At 36.6% G+C, this 21,626-nt stretch overlaps 1 protein-coding gene across 1 annotated transcript in view; it reads right to left on the reverse strand.

Moving 5' to 3' along the window:
* The window catches only part of brinp2 (bone morphogenetic protein/retinoic acid inducible neural-specific 2), a 328,788-nt gene that overhangs the window by 189,084 nt on the left and 118,078 nt on the right, over positions 1-21,626 (reverse strand). The window contains exon 2 of the mRNA XM_039735489.1: positions 14,268-14,583. Within this exon, the coding sequence (XP_039591423.1) occupies positions 14,268-14,533 (266 nt within the window). The 5' untranslated portion in view covers positions 14,534-14,583. The remainder of the gene's footprint in view (positions 1-14,267; positions 14,584-21,626) is intronic.

The raw sequence follows: 21,626 nt of genomic DNA on the forward strand, positions 1-21,626 counted from the left end.
CCACCGACATGTCCCAGTGTGGCGGAAGTGCCAGCTGCATCCCCGGAAACACTCTGGGCGTCCCTGCTCTTCTTTCCCCCTGGCACTTCTAGGTGTGGCAGAAGTGCCGAGGTCCAGGGCTCCCAAGGCATCCTGGTGGTGACCATGGGCCCCTACAGGGTTGAGCTTCAAAGCCCTGTACCCGTGGCCACCAAAGGCACCAGGGTGGTCGCCCCCACATGGTCTGAGGGAGGTGTAAGCCCTCCTCCAGTCCTCCAAGGCGTCCCAGCCGGGTTGCCCCCCCAGCCAACAGTGTATAAAAATTAATATAATACTGTAAATTAGTTTTAATATGATGGTAAACTGAAAGCAGAGAGCTCTACACTATGTATAAACTGGGTATATCAGAAAATTTAGAGAAGGAAAGGTTCAGTTTCAGTAATTTAAAGTTTGGACATGTTGCAAGCACATTATTGTAAAGATGCTTTGAGGTTTTTATGTAGTTTTCTTGGATTTTTCTGTGCAAAACTTGTAGCCACTGAATGGGGTTGTCCATATCTTGCCATTCTTTACAACAGAATCATTTGCTGAATTCATTGGCAACATTATCTTCACCTTTGATAATCTACTAGATTTTGGGGGGAGTATTTTATGGTGCTCTGCTGCTTGCTCATGCATTTCAGTACATTCATCTTATACTCTGAAAACAACCTCAAGTATTTTTGTCCTCTCCTGGATCCACTATTTATGCATTAGAAGTTACATTCTACTGGAAAAATTCCCTTAATGCCTTTGGTAGAAACAATAATAAATTGTCAAAGACTATACTGTATACAGTACAATGCCATGGAGTACACTTCAAGAGTAATGCCAAAAAAAGTCTCAAGTTACCCAAATGCTGCATTTACTTACATTTAAACAAATTCAAATGAGGAATAAAAGAAAATAGTTCTCTTGAGGAACCAGCTCAAATCTTGCGGCCCTGGTTGCCCAGTTCTGTTAGTTGGTATAACTTCTAGAATTGCTACTTTCCAAACACTACAACACACTCTTCCTTATCAACTATCCTTCACGCTCTTTATTCTGCCAGATTGTGAACCTTATATCCCAGCATTCCTTTCCCCTTTAGCCTGTGTCTAGGGGGGTGTCTATAGCCATAGGGTGACTAAGCTAAAGCTTCCTCTTGTCAGAATCTAAAAGTCCAAAGTGCCTACTCATTCTCTTGGGTGGCAAGCTATCACTCTGCTATCACCTAATGATAGGGGTTTACACTATGCAGCTCTCCTGACTGTATTCTTTGGCTTCGGCAGCTGAAATATTGCAGATGTCTGCCTAGCATGTAACACTCTTTCTTTTCCTCTGGTTGTTTCAGAAATTTCAAAGTCCCAGTCATGCTGACAAGATCTCATGCTTCCTAGTGGTTCCTCACGTCTGTTCTCCTCAGCATGTGGAGGGACTTTTCTCTTCCCTGCACCATCCTGGCAACACCCTTTCAAGATATAATAATGATTTTATTGGATGAAGAATTAATTTAAACAGATATAATTTGGTTTACCCACTAGAGAAAATATTACAAAATAAATATTATGAAATAAAACAATTAATGATAATGATTTAAGAGCTCAACAGTGATCACCTATAATTCATGCACCTCACTGGTATTATTGTAATTCATTCCAAAGTGGACAGCTGGTGCATAATGAGATTATTTTTCAGCAGAGTGTATTTTAAAAATAAAATACACATAATTGTGCTTGTGGTTTTCACAGAAAGAAAAAAATATTTTAAATGACTGGGTATCTCCAAAGAAATATATCTATGGAAATCCATAGAAATAATGCTGTTTAATGCAGTTCTTATTCCTTTGCCAGTTGTCACACAAGCAACACAGGAACCCATGAAAATGTTAGCAAAAATTCCTTTCAAGTCGCAGATTGCTGCATGGTCAGATAAATTAACCTTTGCCTGGTTAGGTTCTGCTCACCTGCATGGCATTCAGTTTACCTCCACAGTTCTGTAGTGTGGACTACAATAATGCCAGCAAGGAACACAGCCAGGATTCAAGGAAATTGACTACTGAGTGACTTTGAATTGAAATGTGTTTACAGGTTAAAACAGGAAATACAAGGAAATTGAAAATACTTCCATATAAACATATATATCTGTGGTGGGCTGGCGCTCTGCCCAGGGTTTGTTTCCTGCCTTGTGCCCTGTGTTGGCTGGGACTGGCTCCAGCAGACCCCGGGACCCTGTAGTTAAGATATAGTGGGATGGATAATGGATATTAATATATATATATATAAATTTAAGAAAAATGCTCCTTGTACCCAAATGGTGAAACCTTCATGGTGTCCAAATCCTCGGTCCCATATACTCTGTACTGGATATTACTGGTGCTTAATAACCCTGAGTACACAGTAGGCAACTCCTACTGGAGTCACACATTTCATGTTCCCAGAATACTTCTTCTTAAATCCTTTCCTCCAAAAACTAAACTTTTTCTGTGTTCAATTTCCCGCAAAAAGTGTGTCTTTTTTATTTTGTGTCTGGCCTAAATTCTAATGTTTTCCTTTTTTTGCTCCTTTAAAATTGACAATTCACTTTTTTCATATTACATTAAACACTAGTTTTCCTTTTCTTTCAAAAAAATCCTAATACCCTGCACTAATTGCTCCACTGGGACATCATAACCCACGGTCAATCTTCCAAATTTCGACATTGCCACTCTAAGTTTTTTTGCAGTCTTTCTCACTTCTTCATTGCACAGACATGACATGTCTTTCATTTAGGATCTGTGCATGTTTTCTATTATATTGTTGCTGTTTTCCAATTTATTTTAACAAAATAATACTTAAGATATGCATCATCTTCCATCAACACCAGAAGAGTTTACATAAGAGTTCTTTTTTGGTCAGTACCTTAAATTAGATGGTGCCAGTGCTGCCATGTCCTAGTACAGACATGGCAGCTATTCTAACAGCAAACCAATTTGGTGTCCTTGATGAAATTAACATGCAATTTTAAGAGAACCAGAACAGAAATCAAACAAAGAAAACACTAAAAAAATGAAAACTACATTTCTAAGTTGATTAAGGGACAGGCATAATGGTCTTTGAGTTATGAAAGGCTATAGTAGATGAAATAGTGGCAATTAAAGATCAAGGAATTGTACTTATTCAGGAAGACCAGAATCATTCTTAAACCAGCGTTGAACAACAGGATATGAATGAAGATCTTGCTTCCTTAGTCAAATGGCTAATGATTTTGTTATAGGTTTGTTTTTCATTGCATCCTTTAAAATTGTAAAATTGAAAAATAACATCATTAGGGATAGAGCATAAAGCCTTATCCAGAGAATAATTTGTGCTTGGAGTGGAGAGGTGAGCAGTTGACATGGAGTCAGTAAGTAGGTAGTTCAGCCAGCTAGAATAAGGGGGTTAGTGGCAGATAACCTTGAGTTACCTACTTTGGAAGATGGCTTTGTGGGCAAAGTCTAGACCTGTTTAGGTAGGCCTATTGCAGTAAGAAGGGCTGCTATTTTATTATTTTTTTTGTTTATATATATTCTCCTGCTACCTTTATTCATCCCTTATGTTCTTTTCTTTTTATATAATAAACCATTTGATTATTACAAAGTAAGTTGTTTTTGGCCTTTATAAAGGAGGCATGCAGCGGTGCCCCTGTCACACTGTATATATTTTTTAAAAATGAAATATTTGAGAATTACTTCCTACATGATGGATTTGATCATGCTACACTGTAACAGAGAGACCCTGCTTTAATGAAAATGTAATGACTTTATAAAAGCTGAAAGGGCTGTTGTGCTCCTTCATTATATTACATCAGAATACATTTATTTCTAAAGAATGCTGAGCTGGTCTACCCACCTATCCTGTCTACAACTTGTTAATTCACCTACAGTCATAATATTTGAGGTTATTACTGGATATGATATCTGTGAAAAACACGTGTTTTACAGATGCATTTCTATGATTATACAATTTTCTTAAAACTTATTTTCTGCCTATGAAATAATATGAATATATGGAAATTATAGCTTCCCTCTGGCTAAAACATTTATTACTAGAATTTAATCCATGATGTTAAAGAGCCTGTGGTGGGTTGGCACCCTGCCCAGGATTGGTTCCTGCCTTGTGCCCTGTGTTGGCTGGGATTGGATCCAGCAGACCCCCGTGACCCTGTGTTCGGATTCAGCGGGTTGGAAAATGGATGGATGGATGTTAAAGAGCTTGCTATATGTGAAATTGTATATGTTTATACTGTAAATGTTAATCAAATTTAATACAGAGCAGAATTCCTATATTTAAATAGTAAATAACCCACTTCGTGACACTATAGTGTATTTAATGCAGCACTAGTTACCAACTTATCATATCAAAAACCATAGAAAGCTGGAAAAAATAAATAAATGTTGAAATAGGTATTGTATCCTTTTAAAAGATATTTAGATGACATAGTGGAACAACTTAGCTATTACCTTAGCTTACCAAACAAGCTTCATGGATTGAAAAGTCCCCTTTCATTGTAAAATTTGATGCTTTCAAACAGCACATATAAATTTGAAAAACAAAAATATATTTTTGATTGTACTTCCTGATATAAACCTTTAAGATATGCACTAAATTAAACAGAATGTATCAACCTTTTAATCTATAAAACACTGCCATAATGTAAAGTACACCATAAAATTAAGCCTTAATGTCAATTTGTCTAAATAGCAATCTCCCATTATCTTCCAGGATCCAAAATGCTTAGTAAGTCGTAACAAGCATTCATAGCAAGCATTACTGCGCAGCAGGTAACTATTTTTCCTTACAAAGGGAACCCTGAAGACATGATACAATAATCACCTCATTCCTACCAGCATGCCAGACATCATTATTCTGGCAAACTCTATTTCATTCCATCCTTCAGTATATTTTATCTGCAGTGCTTTTCCATATTCATCAATGGAATTGTGAGAAGTTTGAGCATGATAAGACAATTGCATATCTTGAACCAGTTGGGACTAGCATACATAGTAAGTACTGGCTTATGTTTAGCAGATTCAGAAACAAAAAAAGAACAGGGAAAAACCTCAAGAATAGGAAACTAAAGTAAGACAGGTAGACAAACAAAACACAAAATGGGAAATGCTTTACCAAAGAAACAAGAGCAACTCAACAAAAAGTTAGAAAATGTACACATGCTATAAAATTCAGGTGTATTCGATGACTTAGTTCAGTGATTTGAAAGTTGGACAATTTTACATTTTTTAACTTACTTCATCAGAGTCAGTTATTTTGCCACAATATGTCATAAATGAAAATAACAGCAAAAATATAATACAATTATACGCATTAGTGGGCAACATTAAAACAATATCATGTAGTTAAAACGTAGCTCAAAAAGGCCTGTGGTGTCTGAACAGCTTTCAAGTACAGTGTCCAATTCAGGTGACTGATTATTGTTCTGTTGTTACTTGCTGGTTATGGAGGGTCTCTGACTGAATGCAGTTCAAATACCTTAAACATAACTGTAGCCGCTTTTGCGTAAGGTGAAGTCAGGCACGGGTAAGACGCGTGTCGAAGAAATCTCTCAGTCCAAAAGTTCGTTTTAAAAATATTTAGTGAAAGGTAAAGGCAAATAATCCATACAAGAATAAAAAGAAAAATAGTTACACACAAAGAATAAAGGCAAAAAAAAGGGAAAATGTATCTTCTATAAACTTAGTTTTTCTTATGAAGCTTTGGTTACTTCTGTACTTAAAGGTTATTTATTTCTTCTTCTGTATGCTTTAAACATACGGTTCAAAACTTAGATCTTTTAATTTACGAGTTACTTTACACTCAAAAGACCCTTAGGCCGTTGGCACTTAGATATAAGCACAGTACGCACAGCGAGCATAAAAGAATTCTTTCAAGGACACGGTTAAAAAACCATTTGCCTCTATACCTTACACAAGGCAAGGCAAAACACTTTACTAAAGAATATTGTTTACTCAAAAACTGTTAAGAAATGACAGGAAAATACCAATTCAATTCTATTTAGGTGGGTTTTAGGAATCTCCCATATTTTATGCATTATCATCTAGTAAATATTCATACATTTTATAGAACTAGGAAAATGGCTCTTACAATAACATTTATGAAAATACCCAATCGAGGGTTAAATTCTCTGTTGCCATCTCAAGGTAAAATTGTTAGCTGCTTTGGTCAATGATGGAGAGCAGGTGTGGAACATCGCCAATAAATTATAGTGTCAGAGAAATAATAAATCATTATAATGTGTAGATAATGCAGCTGTGAGGTTGTTTGTATCGTAACATAAATACTGAGTACACATTTGTTTACTCTGTGATTACAAAGCAATGCTTGCAGAAATCCTTTCCTCTTACACTAATTTCTAGATAAATGCTTTTGGGTTTTCATGGTTAATTTACCTCAAGCAGCAGAAGAAGTGGGGTGGCATATAAGCAGCTGGTGAGCACGTGTGTGCTTCTTTTGCCATTTGAGCAACATGTATTAGACACCTGTTTTGGCATGAAGAGTGGTTTTCAGATGGGTAAAAGAGGACAAAATACAAAATATACAAGTTGAAGTAATCTTTCTCAAGATAAATCTGAAGCAGTAAGCTCCTCCATAATTTTAGTCACACAGAATGTTTCTCTGTTTTAAGATTTTTTTAACAAATTCAATAAATACTTTTCAATGGGAGATTCTGAAATTAAAAAAAAAATGTAATCCTACTAACTCTAAATGAAAATTGAACTGTCTGGGCCAGGGGTCCTCAATCCCAGTCCTGGAGAGCCGCAGTGGTTGCAGGTTTTTGTTCTGACCTGGTTGCTTAATTAGAAAGCAATTCTTGCCAATAAAGCACTAGCAAGCTATGAAATTAAATTAATTCTGCTATGTCAGGTCATTCTCATATCCTAGATTTTCTTTCCCTTTCTATCATCCAAATGATTTGAAGGCTAAAATGGACGAGTAATTCTCAGTCCTTCACTTTTTTCTCTTCATTTTTCTTCCAAGTATTTAATTAAACCCAATAGTGCAGATAAATACACACAGGTGTAAATGTAAATAAGCTAAATGGAGAAATGCTGCTCTCTCTTGTCATTTGCATGTTATTGATAATAAGGAGCAATTAAAATAGCTGTTTAAGACAAAATTATGCAATAAGGGCTCAAAATCACTAAAGTGAAGCAGAAGTGTTACTTTAGCAATAAGTGCTTTTTATTAAGCAACTGGGTTGGAGCAAAAACCTGCAGCCACTGTGGCTCTCCAGGACCATGATTGAGGACCCCTGGTCTGGGCAAATTTCCTTTAAGAATACGTGTGCCAAATTTGATGATAAACATCATTTATTTACCAGGAAAAATAAAAATTTCAGCAAATTTACAACACTGCAAGCCGAGTTGTTCTGTACAGACAGACAGATGGACATGGCAACTGCAGTATGTGCTCTTCTAAAAAAAAAAGCTTACAGGCCAAGACTACTGTTGCCATACAGAGATTCCAAATTTCTCTCCACATCTGTATAGTTTTTTCACCCATTTCTTAGAAGTGATGCGCATAAAACTGTTTAGTGAATTTAAAAAAAACACTGTGTGAGAGATAATTGGTGCAGCCATAAATGTGTACTGTTATGGACTGAAGTAAGATCCACTTTTGTTCCAGAACTGAGTTAATGCTGACCCTGAATTGAACCAAGCAGATTTGGAAAATGAATGATTTTCCATAAAATTCTACATATTATTTTAATTCAATAGCTGGATGAGACCCTGCTGGCAAATTACCAAATGAAAATAACTTAATTGAATAAAGCTAAACAGAGTACCAGGCCAATTCAAGCTTTAAAGCACCATTCCTGTATTTTATTCTTTGAGAACATCATTTATTTACCTGGATAAATAAGAAACTTATTATGTAAAAAAGACACCTTTTTATGATATACTTTTTATTTGAGAAATACGGAAAATTAAACTTATTAAAGCTGGTATAAAATATTATTTTACATCTAGTTTAGAAAATATGTTACAAAAAAAATAAATCACTTTGCATCCTTTACAATAAATCTTTCTGATTAGTATACACACACGTACAGTACAAGTTATATAGGGAACAATGATGGAGAGACATGCAGAGCTGCGGTTTTCTTTGGAATTAATATATTTTCCCAGTTATTACAAGGATCTGTGAAATTTTCTTGTGACCCTTTGCCTTTTTCCAGTCATGTGATGTTAATTTATTCTGATATCTCTTTTGCCATTTTCAAGCTGTGGCTGCCTCATTGCAATTCTACACTGCTGGTTTTTGCCAGTTTCTGTGTGTTTACATTTTTTTTAAACAGTTTATTGAATTTATTAAAACCAAATAACATTCCATAAAAGCAAATCAAGTTTTACAAAACTAGGTTTGAAACAATTGATTTGTATGTTTACATTTAAAAAGGCACAAACAATTAGTTGGTACTTTTCACTTAGAGAATGTAAACAGAGAAAAGTGATAGTGAGGTGTGAAGTTCCAAGTAAATTAAAACATTTCTTTTTTTTGGGCAGTGACAGTGCGAAGAGTATATTGTAACTATTTATTTAAATTGGTATGTAAGGATTATATTTGGGGATGAACTTCCTATTTTAAAAAATTTGAACACATTTGACTAACATTATACTACTCACATGCTCCCCTTTAATAAATAGAGTTACTATGAGGATTCATTTAATAGAAAGAAAGCTTTTGACTCTATTAAGAAAAGTCAGATTAATTTCTAAAACACCAACATTGCAAAAATGTAATATTTTCGTACATTTCAGTCATCTCAGTAACAAAAAAGCCAAAAAAAAAAAAAACCCATAAAATTGTCATGCTTATAGAGGGTTGCTCGCTTCCTCTGATCCATTTCACCCTGCTCACTTTCTGTTCCTTTTCTTTTTAGCCAATAAATAACTGAGATAATATTATTATTATTTTTTATTATTGTTACCAATCAAGACAAGAAAGGTGAGATTTCACAACAGTACATACTCACAAGCTGTGAGATACATAAATTTAACATCTTGACTTTTAGACACATGTGCAACAATTGGATGAATAAGGCTAACAGGCCAACTACAATAAACTGAAACAAGTGTGCTAGCCAAGAGTTCATCAAGTGGTTAGTATGCAGACAGCCTAAACTCGTGCTCCATCTTAAACTCCACTGCAAAGTCTCTCCCTCTCTCAATTAATGACTTGCAGCTGCACATTTAACTTGATTTAAAGAGACAAGGTATGTCTGTAAGTACACTTGTTTTTGGATCAGTGATAAATTGTTACATTGTAATTATATAAACTGTGGAATAACAATGACAACTGAGTAATTAACTATAGCGTTATTTTGTATTACACAGTAAGTCCGGAGTAATAACTCATAGTTACACTGTACTTATATAGGTAATTACGTAGTAGATACATTGTAATTATGGACACTTAATGTAAAGTGTTACCGTAAACATTAGTAGAATCTTATGTGATGCATAATTGTCTCTGCTTTAGCAACTCATGGGACGATGATGATCCACCATTCAGGATAACCTGGGTGCCTGCCCTGGTGTTGTACTGATTTTTCCTGTCCAACCCCCCAATCATCATGCCCTACTTCACATGTTTGTGTGTCGCCTGAGCCAACAGGTATTGTTAGGTAAATATGTATGTCTTTAGGTAAATATGTTAATGTGGGAATACATTATGGAGGAAACTAGCACCATCTTTTAATGCGTGCTGTGTTAATCAGTGTCCTGGCGATTTCTTAATTAGAGACACGGACTCTGCAGCTTTTTATTGAAGATAAATGGTGAAATGTTTGTTGATCCATATTTTTCTATTTCTTGAATTATGCAATATAAATATTTCTAGGCATCTCTTGTATTTTTCTGCAGCATTAACCTAAATGTATTTGATTTAGTATCAAGCTTTATTTCAGTCAAAATTTATATGTATAAAACATTGTTTTGGTATTTTTAATGGCATATGTATGCTTTTTCATGTTCATAAGAGTTTGTCTGATTCATGCAGAATTTATTTTTTAACATTACCTACCATACTAAGTCCTTTTAACTTGCTCACAAGGTGGTCAAAGTTAGTATGCAACTTTGCTCCACCTCTCCAAATCCAAAATGGACACTGTAACTGTTGTTAGTAATGATCCACTGTTAATTCACAGCTCTGAGGCACACTTAGTCTAGTTACCGTAAATATGTATTAAGACCAGACCAGCATGGTACAGTATCATCCCTAGCTCAGAGCACACTGAGTGGACCATTTGTTTAGACTTTCTGTCTTCCTTGGTTTAGGAGACTTAAATTTTTTTCTTTATTCAAATACTTAATTATTCCTTTTTGTGTTAATTGATTTGTTAAACCTTTCAGAGTTTTATTTTAATAAACTACATTTGTGTGACTAGCTATTTACTTAGTTGGGGCTCACAGTGTTTCCCATTCAACATAACAACAAATAGGATTGGTAAGAAAAAAACTGACAGTTGTTTGTGTTTTACCTGACAGTATAGCAAGTAGTTACTCTCCTAATGGTGTATCATTCTCAGTAACAATGTTACAATGTGTTTTTAATTTCATACACTTAGATTTTATAATCTAAGTCAAATAACTACATTTCTAAAAAGGAATATACTATGATAAACAAGTATAAAACAATTGCCTTTTAGTATTTCTGTAGCAAAGTTGCTGTGTCATTTAAAAAGAAGCAGATATCTTATCAACATTTTCCCACATTTTAAAGGCTAAGTCAAGCATTACATAATTGAACACTATAGTCTAAAGGTCAGAAAGTATGTAGTGCATTTAGGACAAACTATTTTACTTGTCCTCATGCCTTGACTAGTACAGAAGTTTAAAAATAGTCCACAAACACTAATCTTTCCAGCAAGCTGAGTTAATGAAATTAGTGGAGAGACCAAAAAAGAATACCTGATAGGTGCCAGTGTCATCCTGAAAAAGAGCTAAAAATGAAGACCTCATGGTCAACTCTGCTAATTTCATTGACTCTTGTAGTCTTATATAGGCCAGATATGAGATCCTGTCTATACCAAACTAGCGTCTAATAAGTATTAGCCAACCTCTGAGTACTAAAAAAATAAAATGAATTATAACTAAAAGATCCTTAAACAAAATGTAAAAAGGCACAACCAAACTGAATGGAAAGAAAAAGCAAATCAAATACTTTGAATACAAAATAGGAGGTTGGAAAATCGAGAGTACACCTTATGAGAAGGATTTAGGAGTCATAGTGGACTCTAAGCTATCGACTTTCAGACAGTTTTCAGAAGCCATTAAGAAGGCAAACAGAATGTTAGGTTATATAGCACGGTGTGTGGTGTACAAGTCCAAGGAGGTTACGCTCAAGCATTATAATGTACTAGTGAGGTTTCATCTGGAGTACTGTGTGCAGTTTTTCATAGCAGCACTAGAAAAGGTCCAGAGAAGAGCGACTAGGCTGATTCCAGGGCTGCAGGGAGTGAATTTGTATAGTGTGTTGAGACTGTTATTTTAAAATGAGTTCATCAAGAACACATGGACACCGTTGAAAACTTGATAAGGGTAAATTTCACACAAACATTAGGAAGTTTTTCTTTACATAAACTATGATAGACACTTAGAATAAACTACCAAGTAGTGTGGTAGACATTAGGGACTTTCAAAACTTGACTTGATGTTTTTTTGGAAGAAATATGTGGATAGGACTGGTGAGCTTTGTTGGGTTGAATGGCCTGTTCTCATCTAGATTGTTCTAATGTTTTAATGTTCAAAACAATGAAAGTTGCAGCAATAATAGCAAAGGCTAATACTTAAAAATCTTCAAAGAAATCTTATATAGCCATGTTGTTGCATCTACTTTGAACCGTATAGAGAATGGAAGATATTCAGTAAGCTAAAACAAAAACAGGGCAACAACTTGACTGAACAGTTGACACATCTGACACTTGTAATGTCACTTGGATAAAACTGTGTGATTCTGTTTCTCATTAATTTAAACTTAGAAAAGCATTTCAAATTTTAACATAAAGTGTGATTTAAAACGCTGTTGAGTATACAAGAGTAGTCTTTTAAAGTTCACAATCTCACATGTACGTTCAAAATGTCAGGGTGCTCTTGCTGTCACAGTACTACTTATTTATGTCCTTAATTTTCTTTTTAAATGTCTTTTTAATGTTGTCTTTATTTAAATTCAAATGTTTTCTATATGTATATCATGTTTGTTTATGTTCCATTCATACAGTATTATTTCATTATTATGCAATTTAATTTCTATGTATTGTCACATGTTCAGCTAAGTTCCTTTTGCTTTGTTGGCTGTTAACCCCAAGAGGCAAGGTCACCTGTCACTCTTCACGTGCAACCACCCCAAGTCCATTAAAGGCTGAGGAGAACGACAAGTCAAGTGCAGTTCATTTGGTCTGTTCTTGGTGTTGGTGAGTTTTCTTGTGGTTTTTTTTTTTGGAATACTATTGCTTATTTGATTTTCTGGATTTCTGACTTCTGCTCTGTTTTTGATCATGCTTATTAGTTCCCTTTTTTGGGACTGCTATCAGATTGCCATTTGTACCTTTTGCACTTGAAAGAGCATTTGGGAATTGCAGAGCCTTGTGAAAATAAATCTCCTATTTTTATAAAGATTCTTTGTCTGCCATTTACTACACAGGTAAATGTTTATAGTCAAGGCATTTGGTAATGTATTATGGGACTTATAGTTTAGTGACCAATTTCCAATTGTGTGGGCCTGCTTTCCCAGAAGCTAGCAAGTGATATTCAGGATGTGGCTGAATTAAGAATGCCTCTGCTGGGTGCAACAGCAAAGAGCCTGGCCTGCTAACCATCCATTGTAGAAGCCCCTAAGGATTTTGTAGTGGAGAGCTCTCTGCATCATAACACTTGCTTACACATTTTCCTTTGTTACTCTCTGAAAACTTCCACATTTTCATCTCTTGCTCCTCAGCATTTACTTTACAAAATTGTAAAAGCCCATTCAATCTGGCAGTTGTCCTTATCAATTAGTTTTATTAATTGACTGAACGTTTCCATTTATGTCAAATGCTTAAAAGGCTTTGTCCATTTTGGAAAGGATGAATTCTTGCTTTATGTGTCCTCGGAAAAGCACTAGATAATATCCATTAACCCAAGGTCCTAGTTAATTTCCACTTTGGAGGAGGTTACACTCCAGCATAAAGGACATTAATAAATGGCAGCATTGTCATACTAAAATCAAAACATTTTTATTATATAATATTTTTGGGAAACTTCTGTGAGTTAAAACAAAACACTAATTTATTTTTAGATATTTGTAAAATCAAACACTGGTAATTCCTTGTAATTTTCATACTGGGCATATAGCTATTGCATCAATTAATGTCATCAGTGAATTTAAATTTTACATAAAATACTTTGCTTCACATTGCAGTTTAAATTGGCCCGTCCTACTACTTAATGATTGTTTAAGTTTAGTGGGCTACACATCAATGCCTCCTTCCTCTATATTAAATTATATATTTGCTCTTTTGTTGGCTATGTGGAACATTTAACTAAGAGGATGTTCATTTAAGCCTCATTTCTGACTTATAGGGTGATCCTAAATAAACCCCTTTATCTCTCTGTTCTCCAATTTTAAAATATTCTTCTGTAGCTTGAAAATGTTAAGTGCTATAACTGCTGGATATACATCACTATATATCAATCTCTTGGCCTGCAAAGACATTTATATTTATATATTTTTCTGACACCTTTATTCAAAGCAACATGCAACATTCATGATACAATTGGTTACATTTCTTTTTGGTTTTCCAACCGAGCACAGGCAGGTTGTGCATAGTCACACAGTGTATGAGGTGGTTCCACAGGCATAGTCACACAGTGTCACTAGTGGGATTTGAACCCTCAGCCTCAAGGTTTGAAGTCCAAAGCCTTAATCACTACAACACACTGCATGCCTTTCCCATATTATCTTCAGTCTTCCCCACCATGAACTCAGCAGTGAAAAATCTTACATAAACATTGTTTTCAGAACCTGTGGCAGCCTAAAATATTTTTGCCAGAAAATAAAGTTTAGTTTAATGGGTTAGGACTGGTCTGTTTACTTGGCTCATCTTGTTTATACAGGCAGTGTATACTTTTTATAATACAGGTTATTGCCACAAACCAAATAAAGGTGCCTTCTCTACATTGTTTCAGGTTCTTTAGAACTTTATCAGTACCCACTGGAATCCATTTTGTTAGGCTCAAATGATAGTTAGCTCACCTGTAAATCTTGTATCTGGTGGTATATCCTTGTTGAAACCTCTCCTTGAAATCTGTATACTCCGGAGAGCGATGGAAAGGCCCTTTGTCAGACAAGAGCCAGTCAAGGCGCCCATTTAACCGGGTGCCAGATGGAGAAGCAGCATTATCATCTGTAGCTGTGGCAAGAACCAGTAACAAGCTGAGGTGGCCAAGCACTACCCAGTGCCATAACAGCATCAACAACATCCATCTAACAGCTTCTGCGCACTGCCAACTCAAAGCCATCCTGATCTCGAGCACCTGGGACCAGCATTCTTCTAGTAATCATTCAGGACCTACAAGACAAATTTAAAGAACAGCTGATTAGTGACAGAAGCTCTATGCAACTAAGAAGAAAGAAAAACAATAATGAAGAGGAAAAAAATATTTAAAAATATCTAGAAATTTATTAGCTTATGTTTGTAAGTGTCATGAAACTAAAATGCAGTAGTATTAATTTGGCAACCCAATCAACATATACTGAGATGAAATGCATTTCCTGCAGTCAAGAAATAAGATTTAGTTACACTCATGTTTATACAATAAGATAGATAATCGTACAAACATAACTACCTGGTCACAGCTAGACCTCAGACTATTGTGAATGTTTATGCAACAGAAGCTCCACATACAACACATGATACTTTGCTCCAGTCATAGCCTACAAATTATTTCTTCCTTATTTAACAATAGCAAACGTAGAAATTCTTTGAATGTGTGATGGCATTTTCACACTAATAGACCATTTACTTTGCGCTGAACCAGGAGATTATTTGTTTCTTTGTTTCTGTCACCAGTTAGTTCAGTTACTTTTCAGAGAAAACCTCTTTCAATCAAACCAGAAGTAACACCCCATGGACATGTCATGGATTTCTTTCATTGGGTAGAAGTGAATTTTTTTCATGGGAAAAATCATCCTGGAGGGTTCACAAGAGCTGCATATGTGTAATAGCAATGTGGTTTGTTTACCAAAACACAGCTCTGTGAGTAGAATGACAATTATCTGATAATTAGAAGAGGGCATAAACATGATGCGTTACTTCACATCCTACAGAAAGGACACATTTCATTTAGGCAACTATACAGATGACGGCAAGCTCTGTTGAGGGTATACAGTGCTGTGCTTCAATTTCATTTAGACAGTCAATGCATCAGATGAATTTAATTTCACTGTGTGATGTTGCATGTTTACTCTCCAGTAGCCTGCTATATGAACGTTGCCACTATTAAGTTTATCTAAAATCACACATCTACTGTCTTTAAATATGTGTTATTAATGTTCAGTTTGAAAAGTTTGATGAACATTTATTACATACTATCAAACTGAATGTGCCTCCAGTCTCCGCACCGTGCCCGAAGTGCATTCACATGGAGGGGACACCCATGGTGAAGATTAGGGTGTTTGATCATTAGACGCACAGCACATTCATTTCTCATCAACTCTGTATGTGTGTTGATGTTTTATGTGATCACATGTGAACTGAAACCTTTTTTTATTTAACTAGGGAGCTCCACCCCCTGCTCACTTCGCTCGCCCACCCCCAGGTTTTGTTTACCAAATATACAATTAAAAAAGATTGTTAGTTTCATGGCAATTGTTACAAATGCATTATTTTAACTTTTATTTTCAAACTTTTGTAAAAACAATACTTTATTTCCTGACCCGAGTGTGGTTACATCTCTTTCTCGCAGGACGTATAACGTTGCTTGCATTGTGAAGGAGGTGCGGCTGAATACACGCTAAGGAGATGCTGTCAGATCATCTGCTGTCTTTCTGCTGCTGGTGAGCTTCCTGTTCTGCTTGTCTCGCTGCCAGATCATTTCAAAGCCTGTCCAGCAGCTGTTCTTTAGCCACTTTGCATCTCTGTCGTTCACGTTGTGCAGGGGGTGGAGTGGGGGGGTCAACGAGGGTTAGTTTGGCTAAACGCACACTAAGGAGAAGCATTCTGATCATCAGCAGGCTTTTTGCTGCTGGTGAGCTGCGTGTTTTGTTTGTCTCTTGTCGTTGTTTTAAGAGCTGGGAGCACATGAAGGGTGTCCGCCAACAGCAATCCAACAACTGCTAGGTTAGATGTCCGTGGACTTGTTTTAAATGATGTCTTACTGCCTTGTCTCGCGTGACGTTGTAAACACAATACTTGTCCTTTATTTCCGGCCCCGGGCATCGTTAAATCTCTTTCTCAGGACGATATATGCTGTTCGCGTTGTCATCATTTCGGCTGAATGCATGCTAAGGAGGTGCCGTCGTGCTGCTATCAGTCTTCCGTGCTGTACTCCACCCTCCCTCAATCGGACCTAACAGTCACTTAAAACAAAAAAGGCTTCAACCTGGCTGGGACGCTACAATACTTTCAAATTTTACTGCTTTCATATTCTTTACCTTTCTCTGCATGTGTATCGCACCATCTTTTGTTTGAGCCTTTTGAATTCCACTGCATCTCTTATCTGCCCTTTTTCTTTCCAACGCTTTTGGGTCTCTTTTCTCCGCTCTGCTCTTTTTTCTTCTTTCGTTGACATTTCATCAAGAACACATTGTCCTTATATGCTTTACATGTGCTGAGAGCACATGATCTGTGTGTGCTATGTGCCTTTACACGACTGAGTGTTATTTGATAATATTTGCGTCTCACAGGTCTTTTAAGTGTCTTCTAAGAACTTCCGAGAAGATCACGTATCGTCGCCCTGCTTTTCCTTTCCAGGATTTTTTTTATAATAGAGAGATATGTGGATTTAATTGTATGACAGCATAAGATTACCAAATTACCTGCAAAAACAGTGCAGAGTAGCAACTACAGCTCATACAAATGTTTCCCATAATGAAAAAAATTTCCTTTTATGAGACCAGTCCTGTGTTTAATCACATATCTTACAAAAATTATTCCTTGGTTCGCTTGGTATTTCCAAAGGGTCTCAGTACATTTACTGTACATAGATAGATAAATAAATAGATAGAACTTTATTTGTCCTCAGGAGGAAACATGGCTTTTTACAGAAGCTCATTAAATAAATAAATACATAAATCGATAGATAGATAAATATACATAAATACAGCATATATACACACACTATGGTCTGAACACATACCAGAATGACTAAAAAGGAAGAAAATTAAAAAGAAAGAAAACTTCTGGCTTGGCAGTCACAGTCAAAGTGAGGCATTATGAAGGTGTATTGTTCTTGGTATAAAGGAGCCCCAGTAGCATTTTTTCACACAATTCTGCTGAATGATTCATTGGCTGAAAGTACTTAGTGTTAGTGTGCCAGAGAGAGGATGTGCAGCATTGGTTTAATTCCCTCTATAACTAACACCTATAGGGGTTCCAGAGTGCTTCCCATAACTGGCCCTGTCTTTCTAACGAGTTTGTTTTATTAGGGGGCCTTTCTTGAAGAGATCTGGTCTACACTAAAATGTGATTTGCATGTCTACATCTACAGAAACGAAGCAGGCTACAGGGGAAATCACTCCAGACTTGCGAAAAAAATGCTCCAGATGAGGTGCAAGGTGTGAAAACTCCTTAACTGTCTGTTATAAATATTTTGAAACTTAACAACAAATCATTTCAAAGAGAAATCTTACAACCAGAAACATATCACCCAGTAGTGATGTGTGCTGAAATTAAAGGCTTACCTTCAATGGCATTTGATCCTTTAAGTAGCTTAACCTTTCACCATGCTAAGTTAACTCCTTGCAGCTCCACTGTGTGCACCATTTACAACCCCACTAAACCAATGCTCGCCCTACAAAATGCCCTATATTTATTGTTAAATGGTTAAAATATAACTTTTTCTTAAACCGTTTGCTGCTGATTTTTTTTCTATTACTAAAAGAATTGTCCTGTTAATCAAATGCTTGGCAGTTTATTTTCAGTTATGCATTGGTTGGAATTCATAGCCACCATTTTGTTTCAAGAGAGTAGACACTAAACCATAGTACCGATTTTTATATTTGGTGAGACGAAGTGTAGCACAGTGGTTAATGTTACTTACTTACAAATCCAACAGCCTGAATTTAAATCATCCTTTTGGGCATTGTCCATGTGAAGTCTGCATATTCTAAAAAGGTCTGCATGGGTTTATCTCCGCATGTTTATATTTTTCTCCACCATTTCAAAGACCTATGTATTAAGTTAGTTGGAGATTCTATATTTGCCCTGTGTGGGTGTTTTTGTAATGGCACCCTAATGTGGACTGGTGCCCTTCACATGGTTTTTTCCTGCCTTGCTGTAATATATGACCAAATGGGTCAATAAACACCTTACAGCATGTATCAAGAAATAGGCTAGAGATATATTGGGGGAACAAACTAAACTAATGGAGAAGCAGAAGAGAAGTAGAAATATATACTTTGATAGAAGTAGATTGACACAAACAACATGTTTTTCTATAAAAACAACAGGCTCTATGGAAAGTAGTCCTGAAGAAGAAGTTACAAATGTCAATGACATAGTTACTGAACTAAAAGTCTTTTAGTCAAAACCATGGCTGAGAAAATCAGACTCCAGATGCATTTAAGTACAATAACTTCCAAGTGGAATATAGGTTATATCAAAAATGGATTGCTCATATCAGTCATCTACTCACTCACTAACATAAGGCATATAACGCATAATTTAGATGTATTTCTGTTACTTGAGTTCAATGCTTTTACTTGAGAGCCATACCATACAAAGAGAGTAAACAGAACGATGTAAGATCTTAATCAAAAATATTTTTCTAACTTCAAATTTCCTTCTCTTCATATTCCATGCTGGCTTATCTTGTTTTTGTTTTAACCAACTTTATTTTCAAGATTCATTTTAAGATAAACTGTAGTAGAGGGTGGAGAGGTAGTTCTGAGGTTAGGGATCTGCACCTCCAATTGGAAGGCTGCCAGTTCGAATCTCATAAATACCAGAAGTGACTCTACTCCTTTGGGCCCTTGAGCAAGTCCCTTAACCTGCAATTGCTTCACCCTGATTATGACATGAATCTGCATCCAGCCCTGCAAGCAGGTCCTCCAACTTACAGGGAAAACTTGAGGGTTGGTGGCACTCCAGCCAATGTAAAAACCTCACACTGTCCCAGTGTTGTGCTGAGTTGTCAGCTGCTGCACTCAGGTCCCAATCCCTGTGGTTCATCATGTGGTGAGTGCGGCAAGGTGCTATCAGCACACACTCCCAACCTCTTTCTCCTCTGTAGCAGATCTTTACTTCATAAAACCCAGCATTTCTCCAAGTTTGGGCGATACTTGCTATTTGTTTTGCAAGCCAAGCTAATACAGAAGGAATTGTGTGTCATTATTTAATGGGTGTTGTTAAAGTGCAATATTGAGAGAAAGTAATGATACAAATACTATCCTGTAGAACATGTATTTCCCTCAGGGGATTAAAAAGTGTCCAAAATAAAAGTAAAATCACAGTCATGTTTATAATAAAGGTTTCAAGCAGATGGCATATTAACTTAAAAATCTGAAGGTTAAAAATTCAGCCATAAACCAATACGCTATGGACTGCAGCTCCTTACAATGGATAACGAAACCTATAATAAGAACAGATGGCTCTTAACCCATTATCTTATTTCGACAAGTAATACAATGCTGTTTATTTACTCATTTAATTTTAAAGATTTTGTTTTTGTAAACATACTGTATAGCTTTTTTTGTGGCTATTACAGTTGACATGATCTTTTTATTACTTCAGCTCATGAGCATTAAACCCAGCCACAGGGGATGCACAAACCAGTGTGTTTCTTCATGCTGGTCCCAAGACCGGATAAATGGGGAGGGTTACATCAGGAAGGGCATCTGGTGTAAACTTTTGCCAGATCAAGATGTGGACAGCAATACAGATTTCCAGAAGCCCGGGATAACAACAGCCACCACCAGTACTGTTAGCCAATAGGGTGCTGTCGGAAATTGGGCTGCTAGAGGCCGAAGAAGGAGAAGAAGAGGGGGAGACGTACAGAGGCAGAGAGAGCCTGAGGAGTGGAGAAGAAGTGTACTGGTACTGATTTTTTAGAATAAGGGGGATGTGCAGAGCTGTTGCAACTACAGGGAGATAAAATTGATAAGACACAGCATTAAGTTATGAGAAAGACTAGTGGAAGCTAGACTAAGAAGGGAGGTGATAATTAGTGAGCAGCAGTATGGTTTCATCCGAGGAAAGTGCACTACAGATACAATGTTTCTCTGAGGGTGTTGATGGAGAAGTATAGAGAAGGCCAGAAGGAGTTGCATTGTGTCTTTGTGGACTTAGAGAAAGCATATGACAGGGTGCTCCAATAGAAGTTGTGGTATTGTATGAGGAAGTCGGGGGCGGCAGAGAAGTATGTAAGAGTTATACAGGATATGTGTGAGGGAAGTGTGACAGTGGTGAGGTCTGCGGTAGGAGTGACAGATGCATACAATGTGGAGGTGGGATTGTTTGCAATGGTGATGGACAAGTTGACAGACGAGATTAGACAGGAGTCCCCATGGACTATGATGTTTGCTGATGACACTGTGATCTGTAGCGATAGTAAGGAGCAGGTTGAGGAGACACTGGAGAGGTGGAGATATGCTCTGGAGAGGAAAGGAATGAAGTTCAGCAGGAACAAAACAGAATAAATGTGTGTAAAAGAGAGGCAGATCAGTAGAATGGTGAGGATGTAGGGAGCAGAGTTATAGAAGGTGGATGAGTATAAATACAGTACTTGGGATCAACAGTACAGAGTAATTGGGATTGTGGAAGAGAGGTAAAAAAGAGAGTGCAGACAGGGTGGAATGGGTGGAGAAGAGTGTCTGGAGTAATTTTTGAGAGATGGGTATTAGCAAGAGTGAAAGGGAAAGTCTACAGTACAGGACAGTAGTGAGACCAGCTAGGCTATATGGGTTAATGACGGTGGCACTGACCAAAAAACAGGAGCCAGAGCTGGGGGTGGCAAAGTCTGTTGTACAGAGGAGAGATGCGGAGTATATTGGGAAAAGAATGCTAAGAATAGAGCTGCAAAGCCAGAGAAAAAGAGGAAGGCCTAAGAGAAGGTTTATGGATGTCGTGAAAGAGGACGTGCAGATGATGGGTGTAATGGAGCAAGATGCAGAGGACAGAAAAATATGGAAGAAGATGATCCTATGTTGGCAACCACTAACGGGAGGATCTAAAAGAACAAGAAGCTCAAGGGCATTAATAACAAATAATTGATTCTGACAACCTGCGATTCAAAAACATAACAATAAAAAATAGTTTCTCATGTTTTATTGTTTCCTTTACTATGGTGAAATAGAATATAAATCTTTTTAAAAATGTTAACAGATAAGATAAATTAAAAACACACCGGGTACCAAGAGTTACATCTTCTTCATAATCACTTTCAATGTGCTTCT

This window comes from Polypterus senegalus, chromosome 14 (assembly GCF_016835505.1).
Source record: "Polypterus senegalus isolate Bchr_013 chromosome 14, ASM1683550v1, whole genome shotgun sequence".
NCBI classification, from domain to species: Eukaryota; Metazoa; Chordata; class Cladistia; order Polypteriformes; family Polypteridae; genus Polypterus; species Polypterus senegalus.